This window comes from Neoarius graeffei, chromosome 22 (genome assembly GCF_027579695.1).
Source record: "Neoarius graeffei isolate fNeoGra1 chromosome 22, fNeoGra1.pri, whole genome shotgun sequence".
Lineage (NCBI taxonomy): Eukaryota > Metazoa > Chordata > Actinopteri > Siluriformes > Ariidae > Neoarius > Neoarius graeffei.
In genome coordinates, this window is record NC_083590.1 from 22,930,788 (window position 1) to 22,944,541 (window position 13,754).

The following is a 13,754-nucleotide window of genomic DNA, read 5'->3' on the forward strand; positions in this document are numbered from 1 at the left end:
TTTTTGTACCTTTTTTTAAACAGATTTATATTTGCACTTTGTTTTATTTCTGTCTCCAGTCTGTTCCATAAAGTCACCCCACAGCTCGATACGCACATGCTTTTCATATTTGTTCGAACCTTTGGTTTTTTAAATTTTAGGTCTCCCCTTAGATTATATCCCCCCTCTCTCTCACTGAACATTCCTTGTATATTTTTTGGCAATAGATTATTTCTTGCTTTGTACATTATTTGTGCTGTTCTGAATTTGACCAGATCCATAAATTTCAACATGTGTGATTTTATGAATAGTGGGTTTGTGTGATCTCTGTATCCTGTTTTGTTTATTGTCCTTATTGCTCTTTTCTGTATTGTACATATCGGCTGCAGAGTGGTTTTGTAGGTGTTTCCCCAGACTTCGACACAATAAGTCAGATATGGCAAAAATAATGAGTAATATAGAGTATGCAAAGATTTACAATCAAGAATATATTTTGTTTTCCACAGAATTGCCGAGCACTTTGCCAGTTTTGCTCGTACGTATCCTACATGAGGTTTCCAGCAGACTTTAGGATCCAAAATCACACCAAGAAATTTAATTTCCTGTACCATTTCTATCTTAGTATTGTCTATTATCAATTCTACATTACAATCTATTTTATGTCTCCCAAACAACATAATCTTTGTTTTGCTTAGATTTAATGATAATTTATTTTTGTCAAACCATAGTTTTAGTTTATTTATTTCAGTTGTGATTATCTCTAAAGTCTGCTGCAAATTCTCACCGGAACAAAAAATATTGGTGTCATCTGCAAACAAAACAAATTTCAATTCTTGCGAAATTGTACATATGTCATTGATGTATATTATGAATAATTTCGGACCTAATATTGACCCCTGTGGTACCCCGCATGTAATGTTCATGAAATCAGATTTATGGTCACCTATCTGCACAAACTGTTGCCTGTTTCTTAGATAGCTCGACAGCCAGCTCCACCCAACTCCCCTAACACCACACTTTTCTAGTTTACTTAATAATATACTATGATCAATAGTATCGAATGCTTTTTTTAGGTCCACAAATACTCCAATTGCTATTTTTTTATTGTCTATACATTTTGTGATTTCCTCTATTAGTTCCATTAGTGCCATCGATGTTGATCTGTCCGTTCTGAATCCATATTGACTGTCTGTAAGGAGGTTGTGTTTTTCAATGAATTTGTCCAGTCTATCTGAAAAAAGTTTTTCGAGTATTTTGGAGAATTGGGGGAGTAAAGAAACAGGCCTGTAGTTTGTGAAATGGTGTCTATCTCCGGTTTTAAACAATGGTATCACTTTTGCAATTTTCATTTTGTCTGGAAATGTACCTGATTGAAAAGATAAATTGCAGATGTGGGTGAGTGGTTTCACAATTCCCTCAATAACTGTCTTTACTGTTAACATGTCTATATCATTCCAGTCTGCAGAAGTTTTGTTTTTACATTTTCTTACAATTTGGATAATTTCTTCCTCATCAGTTGCAGTTAGAAAAATTGTACTTGGATTTCTGTCCCCCATATCTTCTATGTCCCCACATTGTGTTGTTTCGGGTTCCTTTATTTTTGCCGCTAAATCTGGTCCCACATTTACAAAGAATTGATTAAAACCATTCACCACATCCTCCATATTATTTATGGTCTTATCATTTACAGTGTAGTACTCTGGGTAATTTGTAGTTTTGGATCCATTTCTCACAATACCATTCAATACAGTCCATATACCTTTAATATTGTTTTTATTTTTCTCCACTAATTTATTATAATAGTCTTTCTTACATATCCTCATAATATTAGTTAATTTATTTTTATATTTTTTATATTTTTCCTCTGCCTCTATAGTTCGATGCTTTAAGAATTGTCTGTATAATATATTTTTCTTTTTGCAGGCATTTTGTAGCCCCTTGGTGACCCACGGACTATTTGTATATTTATGTATATTACTGTATTTCTTTATAGGACAATTTTTATTATATAGTTCATTGAATATTATTAAAAATTCCTCATATGCTTTATCAACATCTTTTTCTTTATAAACTACATTCCAGTCCTGTATTATTAAGTCATTTTTTAGTGCAATCATGGTTTCTTCAGTTTTCATTCTTATATATTTATAATTTTTATTATCCTTTTTCTTGCTATAATTACAGTAATATACATTAAAAATAGGTAGGTGGTCACTGATGTCTGTTAATAGTAGACCGCTCTCTATATTATTTTCCAGGATATTAGTAAATATATTATCTATTAAAGTGGTGCTGTGAGAAGTGATCCTGCTTGGTCTGGTAATAGTTGGGTACAGTCCCATACTTAACATTGAATTAATGAACTCTTCTGTCATTTTATGTTTCTTATGATTTAAGAGGTCGATGTTAAAATCACCACAGATGTACATGACCTTCTGAGTTGATTTTATAAACATACTTTCCATCCAATCTATAAAAACTTCTATGCTTGATCCAGGAGATCTGTATATACAGCTCACCATTATATTTTTCATTTTTTCACAGCATATTTCTATTGTAATACACTCCATCCAATCATCAACAGCTACCGTCATTTTATTATTAATTTTGTATTCCAAACTATTATCAACATATATTGCCACTCCCCCTCCTCTTTTGTTCTTTCTATTGATATAATTTAATTCATACCCGTTCAGCTCAAAATCTACTCCCATCTCATCGTTGATCCAAGTTTCTGATATGGCTATTATATTGAATGGAGTATTGAACTGACTGAGATATTCCTTCATTTTATGGAAATTGGCATACAGACTTCTGATATTGAAATGAATAATTGATATCTTATTTCCGTCTCTGATCTTTGCATTGTATTGATATTCAGTGTAATACCGGCAGCTGATATTGATGTTGCTGAAAAGATTATTTTCCGGATCAATATTATTTTCCATATCTTGTATTTTGTGCTCAGTATAATGGAAAGTGTCCAGTTCTTGTGTCCAGTGTCCAGTGTCCAGTCCTTGTGTCATGATTGTAAATTGCTTTATTTGGCTCCCTCAGAATTTGTCCAGTTCCCCAATATCTCGGATGACCAAGATCTTGGCCTCTTCTGGAGATCCCCTCAACTTGATGAAAATCTTGCAGTTTTGTGTCCAAGTGTTTTGGATTTTCCCCTGTTTCCTTAGTAGTCTCGCCTTTTTTGCAATATCTGCATTTTTTTTTGTTAAGTGCTCATTTAAAAACACATCTGAGCCTTTCAGTTTCTTCCCTTGTTTTAACAATTGCATCTTATGCTTTCTGTTGGCAAATCGCATTATTACAGCTGGTTTGCCAGTGTTGCTTCTCCGTGGGAGAGGGTGACATGCTTCAATGTTATTGCTTTTTACCTCAATCCCCTTGCAGTGCAGGAATGCTAACACCTGTTTCTCCACAGAGTTAGCATCCTCCTCATTCAGTTCCTCTCCATCTCTTCTCGCCACTGCTCCAGCATATGAGCGGGGTTGAATTTGCAGTCCGGTCACAATGATGTCATTCATCCGGGTGTACTGCTCCAGCTCCTCCACTCGGTTCTCGAGAATGGCGATCCTCTTTGCCTTCTCTGAATTCTGCAGCCTCAGAGCTTTGACCTCTTCTACCAGGTCCAGGATGGTCTTCTGCTGCACCCTGACAGCAGAGATTTCTTCCCCCAGAAAGTCGAGGGATTTTTTAATATCATCAATCTCCTCGACCGTAGGAGCTTTCTTCGGGGGCATTGCGTTTGTTATTACGCGGCCCGTTCCTGCGCAACCTCACGGCCCGCTCTCGCGCAGCCTCGCTCCCGCGCAACCTCTCGGCCCGCTCTCGCGCAACCTCTCGGCCCGCTCTCGCGCAGCCTCGCTCCCGCGCAACCTCTCGGCCCGCTCTCGCGCAACCTCTCGGCCCGCTCTCGCGCAGCCTCGCTCCCGCGCAACCTCTCGGCCCGCTCTCGCGCAGCCTCGCTCCCGCGCAACCTCTCGGCCCGCTCTCGCGCAACCTCTCGGCCCGCTCTCGCGCAGCCTCGCTCCCGCGCAACCTCACGGCCCGCTCTCGCGCAACCTCTCGGCCCGCTCTCGCGCAGCTTCGCTCCCGCGCAACCTCTCGGCCCGCTCTCGCGCAGCCTCGCTCCCGCGCAACCTCTCGGCCCGCTCTCGCGCAGCCTCGCTCCCGCGCAACCTCTCGGCCCACTCTCGCGCAGCTTCGCTCCCGCGCAACCTCTCCTAGATGTCAACTATGAGAACTATGGGATGTTACCTGTGTTCAGATGAGGGGTTTTTAAATGTCCAAGGAATCTCCATAGACCCATCACCTTTCATGGAGACACAGCTGGGTTCTGGTGAGTCTGATCTCTTTACCTGGAGCTTTCTGTTCAACAGTATAGAGGAAACATGAAACAGAATTTCAGCGTCTCAAATATCACAATAGAAAATACTGGGAGAGATGAATTTGCTGCTCATATCATGTATCACAATACAGTGGATATAAAAAGTGTACGTACCCCATTAAAATGATAGGTTTTTCTGATGTAAAAAGAAGAGACCACAATAAATAATTTCAAAACTTTTCCCACCTTCAATGTGGCCTATAACCTGTACAATTAAATTGAAAAACAAGCAAATTTATTGGGGGAGAAAACAAACGTACAATAAGCTGGTTGCATAAGTAGGCACACCCTTAAACTAATACTTTGTTGAAGCACCTTTTGATTTGATGCTGCCGCCACCATGCTTCACTGTGGGTATGGTGTCCTTTTGGTGATGCGCAGTGTTGTTTTTGCACCAAACATACCTTTTGGAACTGTGGCCAAAAAGTTCAACCTTGGTTTCATCAGACCACAACACATTTTCCAACATGCTTTTGGGAGAGTTGATGTATTTTTTTGCAAAAATTCAGCTGGGCCTGGATGTTTTTCTTTGACCCTACCTCATAGTCCAGACATATGGAGAATACGGGAGATTGTTGTTCCATGTAGTACACAACCAGTACTTGCCAGAAATTCCTGCAGCTCCTTCAGTGTTGCTGTCGGCCTCTCGGCAGCCTCCCTGACCAGTTTGTGTCTTGTCTTTTCATCAATTTTGGAGGGACGTCCAGTTCTCGGTAATGTCACTGTTATCCCATATTTTCTTCACTTCTTGATGACGGTCTTCACTGTGCTCCATGGTACATCTAATGCCATGGAAATTTTTTTGTACCCTTCTCCTGACTGACACCTTTCAACAATGAGATCCTGTTGATGCTTTGTAAGTTCTCTGCGAATTATGGCTTTTGCTGGAGGATGCAATGGAGTAAATATCAGGAAAATCCTACTAGAACAGCTGAACTTTTTTGGGGTTAATCAGTGTCATTTTAATTGATGGCAGGTGTGAACCAGGGCAGGAATTTCACGAGGGCCATGGCCCTCGTGCCCTCTCAATTTGGCCTTGTATCCTTGGAAAAAAATATCTGCCGTAAGGCCACAGTGGCCTTGATGCCCTGCGGTTTTGTAGTCTGCCTCGTGACTGCCAATAGGCTTTAACATCACCTGCGTCTATTGAGAAAAAAATATGTCTTTTGATGACATTCTGGATTCTTATTGGGCAACTCATCAGTGGTGGATCGGACTCGAGCCTGGCATGAACCGCTCTGACGTGCCATAATGACACCAATCTATCACCAGCCAACCAGGAAACTTAATCAAACGCATCCCCCACCCACTTGTGTCTGCGTCTGAGACGTTGAATTTTCACAGAAGGAGGGAAGAAGTTGACTGAGGTAAGACTGTGATAAATTAACGAACGAATAAGATAGGAATTTCAACATATAGGTTTGTTACCGTTAAATAAGCATTGCTTGTACAGTAACGTTATGTCGTTACAACGTTGACCCACTTTTAACGTGCCGAGTACCGACTAGTCGGTAACAAATGCTAATTAGCTTGCTGTCAAGTTTTTCCTTTGTCGAGCTTTAAGCGTAAGGTCATGGATGTTACTACTGCTTGTTCCTGCCGTAATACGATACGCGGTATGTGCTGTTGTCTGTTCATCGCCACTTTTTTAATCTATGCAGTTAGCATTGTTTTGTTACTAGTTTTGTATGTTTCTCTTTGTGGTTTAACCAAAGTGTAACTGCTGCCATCTTGACGAGATCACCATCGCAAGAGATTTTCTCTCATTGTTTTTGGCGTCATTACAACATTAACATTTACTTTTATTCATTTTCATATACATTCTAGTATATGTTCCATTTACAGTCAAACATTTTGATGTACTCCAGGCTCAATTTTGATTAATCAAAAATCTGCGTAGTAGTACAGTCTGAAGATGCTCTTGCACATTCGGTGTCTATTGAACAAAAATTATGGGAGGATATAGGTTTAATAAGTTTTACAATTTTTGAAGTGAGTGATGGATTGATAAGTTTAGATGTGTTCAATATCTTCTTATCTTCAGACATAATAGTGTAGGAGATGTTTCTTTACCTGCTTGATAGTTTCGACTGAGACTCCAATCTTCCTCAGAAGAGTCATTAGTCCTTAAATTAAATTCATTATAGACATTAGGGTTGGGCGGTATCCAAATTTTGATACCTTTAAACTGTCTCTGTGTTTTCCCGGGGTATACGGTATTACCGAGAAAAAAATATTTTGTTTCGGCCTACTGTGTAACGTGCGCCTATGCCTCAAATGTACTATTTAAAAGCAGCATAGCGAATTGTGTGCATTGTGGTATGGATTAAGCAGCAAAGCGAATTTTGTGCATTGATGAATGGATTAAGAGATATTTCAAAGCATCACGCAACTCTTCCTTCATCTTGAAAATAGCATTCAACTGTCGTTTACACGTCTGCGTTGAAACGCCATTTGCAGCACTATTTCACCTACTCCATCAAAAAAAAGGACACGATGAGCAGGATCATACCCTTTCAAGCATGGGAAATAAAAAAAAGAAAAAGAATCAACCAACACCCAAGTCCGTTTAGACTGCGCGATAAACCATATTCTTCAGCGCAAATGAGGCGAACCTAATTCAAATGCGTGATAGCTGCACAAGGCAAAATCATATGGGCCCACGTCATGCCATGGCGGGGAAATTAATAATCAAATGGCCTTACCTTGCTTAAAACGTTGTCTTGATCACATAACTCCTTACAATTATTCCACTTAAATCCATACGGTTTAACACACCCAACAAAGATAGCAAGCGCATTGCTAATTCCCACCAGAAACCTAACAGTTTATGCTACGATGTTTCTTCAGTAGATGACATTTCAAACGTTTATTACCCACATCCCAAATGTCATACGTTATATTATTTTACCTTGTTGTTACTCATGTAACCTACTCAAAACACAACTCATTGGAGAGATCTCGTGGAAGTGGAGTACCCCAGGCTATGGTGTGCCTTAGGGGACATATTAGATTTTTCGTTTGGTTTGAAACCAAAATACTGCCACACTGCCGATGTTGTATTTTTTTTTTTTGCCACTAACTCGTTATCTTGACTTGCCATCTTTCAATCGCGGTCTCAGTCTCTTTTTTTTTTTTTTTTTTTTAGATAGGACAGTATAGAGAGACAGGAAATGAGCGGGGGAGAGAGAGACGGGATCGGGAAATAACCTCGGGTCGGAATCGAACCAGGGTCCCCGGATTTATGGTACGGTGCCTTAGCCATCTGAGCCATGACACCCCCGGTCTCAGTCTCTTGCGAAGCTTTCTGTCAGACTCCAAATGTCACGCAGGGTTGCCATGGTAACGACATAAACAACCCTGCACGCGATGAGAACTTCTTTAGGAAATTGATAGAATTAGTGAAAATACGATCACACAGTTATTCGGGATGATCTTCAATTTATTATTTTATATTATGACCTCATGTACTCCATATTTATTTAGATATTATATATTTTTTTAAAATGACGGTAATGAGACCGATACCGTTGGTACTTTTGGATACCTCGGGATACCTTCTTACCGTAAAACCGCCCAACCCTAATAGACATGAACTTAAAATCATTGTTTTATTTTATGGCCTTGGTGCCCTGGCTTTTGGCCTTCGTGCCCTCAAAAAATTGACAGCCCAAAAGGCCAAGTGGCCTTGCCCCTAAAATGACGAAATTCCAGGCCTGGTGTGAACCCAAAAAGACTGAATGCTGTAATTAAATCAAAAGGTGCTTCAACAAAGTATTAGTTTAAGGGTGTGCACACTTATGCAACCAGCTTATTGTCTTTTTTTAAATTACCTCGCCCACACCGGAGTAAGCGGGGCGAGGTATTGTTTTCGGTTGGGTTTCTTTGTTTCTTTTTTGTTAGGAACATTACAGGAAAACGGCTAGACCAACCTTCATGAAACTTTCAGGATAGATGGGCATTGGTCTCAAATAGAACAGCCAACATTTTGAGGGTGATCCAGTCAAGGTCACCAAAAAGGTCAAAATCGTTTTGGTTGTGGCTACTGCCTCATATAGAGGTGCTAGCCACCATGTCATTGTTCTGTTAGAATGTAAGAGTGTAACAATCACGCACTGCGCATACACGTGTTACGATTAAAATGGCCGGCGAGTGTATACAATTCCGTTCACCATTCGAAATAAATGGACTAGACTAGAGCTGGGCGATATGGCCTAAAAAAAAAAAAAACCTTCGATTTTTTCACAAAAAATTGGATTTTCGATTTTAATTGATTTTTCCCCTACTAAAAATCAAACTACAGATGACAAATGGTTCAAAACAAGTTTTACCTTTTATTTTGTTTTCACTTAAATTTCCCCTTTGGGGTTAAAGTGCAACCAGAAACCAAAAAGAAGCCAAACTAGATAGAACTCGACGCCAATGGCGTTGATGGGGATGCCTCTGCCTGGTAGACTACACGCCTTATGAAGTTGTGATTAAGTTAATGTCAACTTGGTATTTAGTGATATTATGCAAATGATGATATGCCACCTGACCTTGAAGTCTACAAGAACAGATAATATTTTGTTGTTCACAAGGTTGTGGGGCAGACATGTGACCTCAAAGTAACCTTGACCTTTGGCCTTCATATTCTAAATCAGTTCATCTTTGTCCCCAGGTGCACAAATACTGAAAGTGTGGTGAAATTCCTTTTATTAGCTTTTGAGATATTGTGTTCACAAGGTTTTTGAACAGACATTTGACCTCATAGTGATCTTGACCTTTGCCCTTTTGATCTCACAATCTACCGTAATCAGTTTATCTTTGTCCCCAAATGCACAAATGGTGAAAGTTTGGTGAAATTCCTTTCATTTGCCTTGGAGATATTGTGTTCACAAGGTTTTTGAACAGACATTTGACCTCACAGTGATCTTGACCTGTGACCTTTTGATCTCAATCTAAATCAGTTCATCTTTGTCCCAAAGTGCACAAATGGTGAAAGTTTGGTGAAATTCCTTTCATTAGCCTTTGAGATATTGCGTTCACAAGGTTGCGGGACGGACGGATGCACGCACGCACGCACGGACAGACGGACAGCCCAAAAACATAATGCCTCCTGCACCTTACGGTGGCGGAGGCAATAAAATAAGCTTGTAGATGAGATGGCAGACCATGCCATTGTAAACAGTGAGAACATACAGGAACTTTTAGAAAGCTTTCTCCAACATAGCTTAGTCTCAAACTGGCACTGACACAATGCACCCTCAAACTTAAAAAAATAAATAAATAAAATAAACGCCCCCTCAAAAATAAATAAATAAATAAATAATAAATACAATTGTCCCCTTTTCGATAAAACTGACAAAATAGGAAAAAAAATCCCGACTTTTCCACTGTATGTATGGGCACCATGTCTTTTGCAATAAACATCGCGATAGCATCTGTGATTGCTTCCACTGCGCCCCATTCTGATCATAAGGCACACAGTACGAAAATATGTCAGGAACAGCTGCTTGCTGTACTGTGGATGGTGCGCTCGTGCTGCGGCTGTGTTCATTCCGCTGGGAGCAGCACTTCTCCCACTCTGCTGCAGGCTTCTGTTTAAGGTGTTGGAATAAATTAGTCGTGCTGCTTCTTTGGAAGCAACCGTTTTCAAACACGCCTTACGACGAGGACTTGTTTGGTCTGCGTCCAACACTGCAAAACCGAACCAATTCCAGATCATGGAGGAAGTTACTCCTTTCTTGGGCACAAGTTGTGGCTTTCCCCCAATCGCTGCCATGTTGTTTGCGTGTGTCTATGGCAAGCGCGCGGGAGGAGGGCTGTACTGTCGGTGCCCGAGCCGTTCTACACATGTGCAGAGGGGAGCGTCGGTGGTGGTAGTTAAATCTGAGAGAAAAACGATTTTCATAAAAACACATCGTCCTTAACTGTAAATTAAAATTAATCGATAAAGTCAATTTATAGCCCAGCTCTAGACTAGACTAAAGAAATCACTTTCAGACATGTTTATGGTTATTACAGAAGGAAAGTGTGTTCCACTGAGCTCTAGAGCCGGGCCATTTCCGGGAAATAAGAGTTTCGGTCATGGCGACAGCATGCATGTCAGCCTCAGTTCAGAGGTTTCAGTTTCAAAAACTATAAGAAGTAAGAGTAGAATAATATAAAAGTACAGACAGTTGGTATATTTTACTTCTGTGATTTTTAAATTATTCACTTTTGGATTACGCTTCATTTTTGTGGCTACTGCCTCATGGAGTAAATATATATATATCCTATATTTACTGTATGGACATGGGATCAGAAAACTGTTTTATTTATAAGCAGGAGCCACATGGACCCATAGGGTGCCTATTTTTTTCGCAATATCTTCCTTCTTATTCATCATAAGTGCTACCGGGCGAGGTTTGTTTTGCCTGGCAACACTTATGTCCCCCCCCCACAGATCTGTTTTTCAATTGAATTGTACAGGTTAACGGTCACATTAAGGGTGGGAAAAGTTTTGAAATTATTTATTGTGGTCTCATTTTTTTACATCAGAAAAACCTAACATTTTAACAGGGTGCGTACACTTTTTATATCCACTGTATATTACTTTAATATTCTTTATGAGCTCGATCTCTTCTTACACACTCGGTGGCAGCACCAGAGACAGTCGCCCAGAGCACGGAGATATAGAGTGGAAACCTCACTGCCTCAGAGCATGCTTACTTCACACAGTACAGAAAGTTAAGCTAATCACAAGGAAGTGTTATGGCACACGGGTCAAACACCAAGACCACACTGCGTGAACTTGGAAAAAATAACCCCAAACATTAACATTAAGCAGTAATCAATCCAAATGTTCTTCCTGTAAAGTGTATTATAAGCATTAAGTGCAAGTGCTGCAGAAGCGTTAGAGCCCAATTAAATTATAACAAACTGATAAATATCAAATGAAATGTACAGTCTTTATTGGTTGTTTTAATTATCTTGTTAGCCATTACTGTTACTTTTATTCACATCCAGATGCATTTACCACCATATTATGTGACACTGTGAAACACTGAACTGTGCAGTTATTGATATTAATTACTCTAAAATGTTTAGTGAAAGTGTTATAACAGCATTTGGGCTTAATTAAAGTATAACAAAGTGATAAATATCAAAATACTGCTAATGATCTGGACTGGGTAAAGGGATGTGTAACACGGCCTTTCCCTCTGCAGAGATGCCAACTATGAGAACTATGGGATGTTACCTGTGTTCAGATGAGCGGTTTTTAAATGTCCAAGGAATCTCCATAGACCCATCACCTTTCATGGAGACACAGCTGGGTTCTGGCGAGTCTGATCTCTTTACCTGGAGCTTTCTGTTCAACAGTATAGAGGAAACATGAAACAGAATTTCAGCGTCTCAAATATCACAACAGAAAATACTGGGAGAGATGAATTTGCTGCTCATATCATGTATCACAATACAGTGGATATAAAAAGTGTACGTACCCCATTAAAATGATAGGGTTTTTCTGATGTAAAAAGAAGAGACCACAATAAATAATTTCAAAACTTTTCCCACCTTCAATGTGGCCTATAACCTGTACAATTAAATTGAAAAACAAGCAAATTTATTGGGGGAGAAAACAAACGTACAATAAGCTGGTTGCATAAGTAGGCACACCCTTAAACTAATACTTTGTTGAAGCACCTTTTGATTTGATGCTGCCGCCACCATGCTTCACTGTGGGTATGGTGTCCTTTTGGTGATGCGCAGTGTTGTTTTTGCACCAAACATACCTTTTGGAACTGTGGCCAAAAAGTTCAACCTTGGTTTCATCAGACCACAACACATTTTCCAACATGCTTTTGGGAGAGTTGATGTATTTTTTTGCAAAAAATTCAGCTGGGCCTGGATGTTTTTCTTTGACCCTACCTCATAGTCCAGACATATGGAGAATACGGGAGATTGTTGTTCCATGTAGTACACAACCAGTACTTGCCAGAAATTCCTGCAGCTCCTTCAGTGTTGCTGTCGGCCTCTCGGCAGCCTCCCTGACCAGTTTGTGTCTTGTCTTTTCATCAATTTTGGAGGGACGGCCAGTTCTCGGTAATGTCACTGTTATCCCATATTTTCTTCACTTCTTGATGACGGTCTTCACTGTGCTCCATGGTACATCTAATGCCATGGAAATTTTTTTGTACCCTTCTCCTGACTGACACCTTTCAACAATGAGATCCTGTTGATGCTTTGTAAGTTCTCTGCGAATTATGGCTTTTGCTGGAGGATGCAATGGAGTAAATATCAGGAAAATCCTACTAGAACAGCTGAACTTTTTGGGGGTTAATCAGTGTCATTTTAACTGATGGCAGGTGTGAACCAGGGCAGGAATTTCACGAGGGCCATGGCCCTCGTGCCCTCTCAATTTGGCCTTGTATCCTTGGAAAAAAATATCTGCCGTAAGGCCACAGTGGCCTTGATGCCCTGCGGTTTTGTAGTCTGCCTCGTGACTGCCAATAGGCTTTAACATCACCTGCGTCTATTGAGAAAAAAATATGTCTTTTGATGACATTCTGGATTCTTATTGGGCAACTCATCAGTGGTGGATCGGACTCGAGCCTGGCATGAACCGCTCTGACGTGCCATAATGACACCAATCTATCACCAGCCAACCAGGAAACTTAATCAAACGCATCCCCCACCCACTTGTGTCTGCGTCTGAGACGTTGAATTTTCACAGAAGGAGGGAAGAAGTTGACTGAGGTAAGACTGTGATAAATTAACGAACGAATAAGATAGGAATTTCAACATATAGGTTTGTTACCGTTAAATAAGCATTGCTTGTACAGTAACGTTATGTCGTTACAACGTTGACCCACTTTTAACGTGCCGAGTACCGACTAGTCGGTAACAAATGCTAATTAGCTTGCTGTCAAGTTTTTCCTTTGTCGAGCTTTAAGCGTAAGGTCATGGATGTTACTACTGCTTGTTCCTGCCGTAATACGATACGCGGTATGTGCTGTTGTCTGTTCATCGCCACTTTTTTAATCTATGCAGTTAGCATTGTTTTGTTACTAGTTTTGTATGTTTCTCTTTGTGGTTTAACCAAAGTGTAACTGCTGCCATCTTGACGAGATCACCATCGCAAGAGATTTTCTCTCATTGTTTTTGGCGTCATTACAACATTAACATTTACTTTTATTCATTTTCATATACATTCTAGTATATGTTCCATTTACAGTCAAACATTTTGATGTACTCCAGGCTCAATTTTGATTAATCAAAAATCTGCGTAGTAGTACAGTCTGAAGATGCTCTTGCACATTCGGTGTCTATTGAACAAAAATTATGGGAGGATATAGGTTTAATAAGTTTTACAATTTTTGAAGTGAGTGATGGATTGATAAGTTTAGATGTGTTC

The 13,754-nt window shown here is 40.0% G+C and overlaps 1 protein-coding gene across 1 annotated transcript in view; it reads right to left on the minus strand.

Moving 5' to 3' along the window:
* Positions 1–13,754, minus strand: part of LOC132870778 (NLR family CARD domain-containing protein 3-like) — a 113,041-nt gene that overhangs the window by 52,892 nt on the left and 46,395 nt on the right. The window contains exons 6-7 of the mRNA XM_060904634.1: positions 11,598–11,708; positions 4,246–4,356 (exon numbers count right to left, since the gene is read on the minus strand). Coding sequence (XP_060760617.1) covers positions 4,246–4,356; positions 11,598–11,708 — 222 coding nt within the window. The remainder of the gene's footprint in view (positions 1–4,245; positions 4,357–11,597; positions 11,709–13,754) is intronic.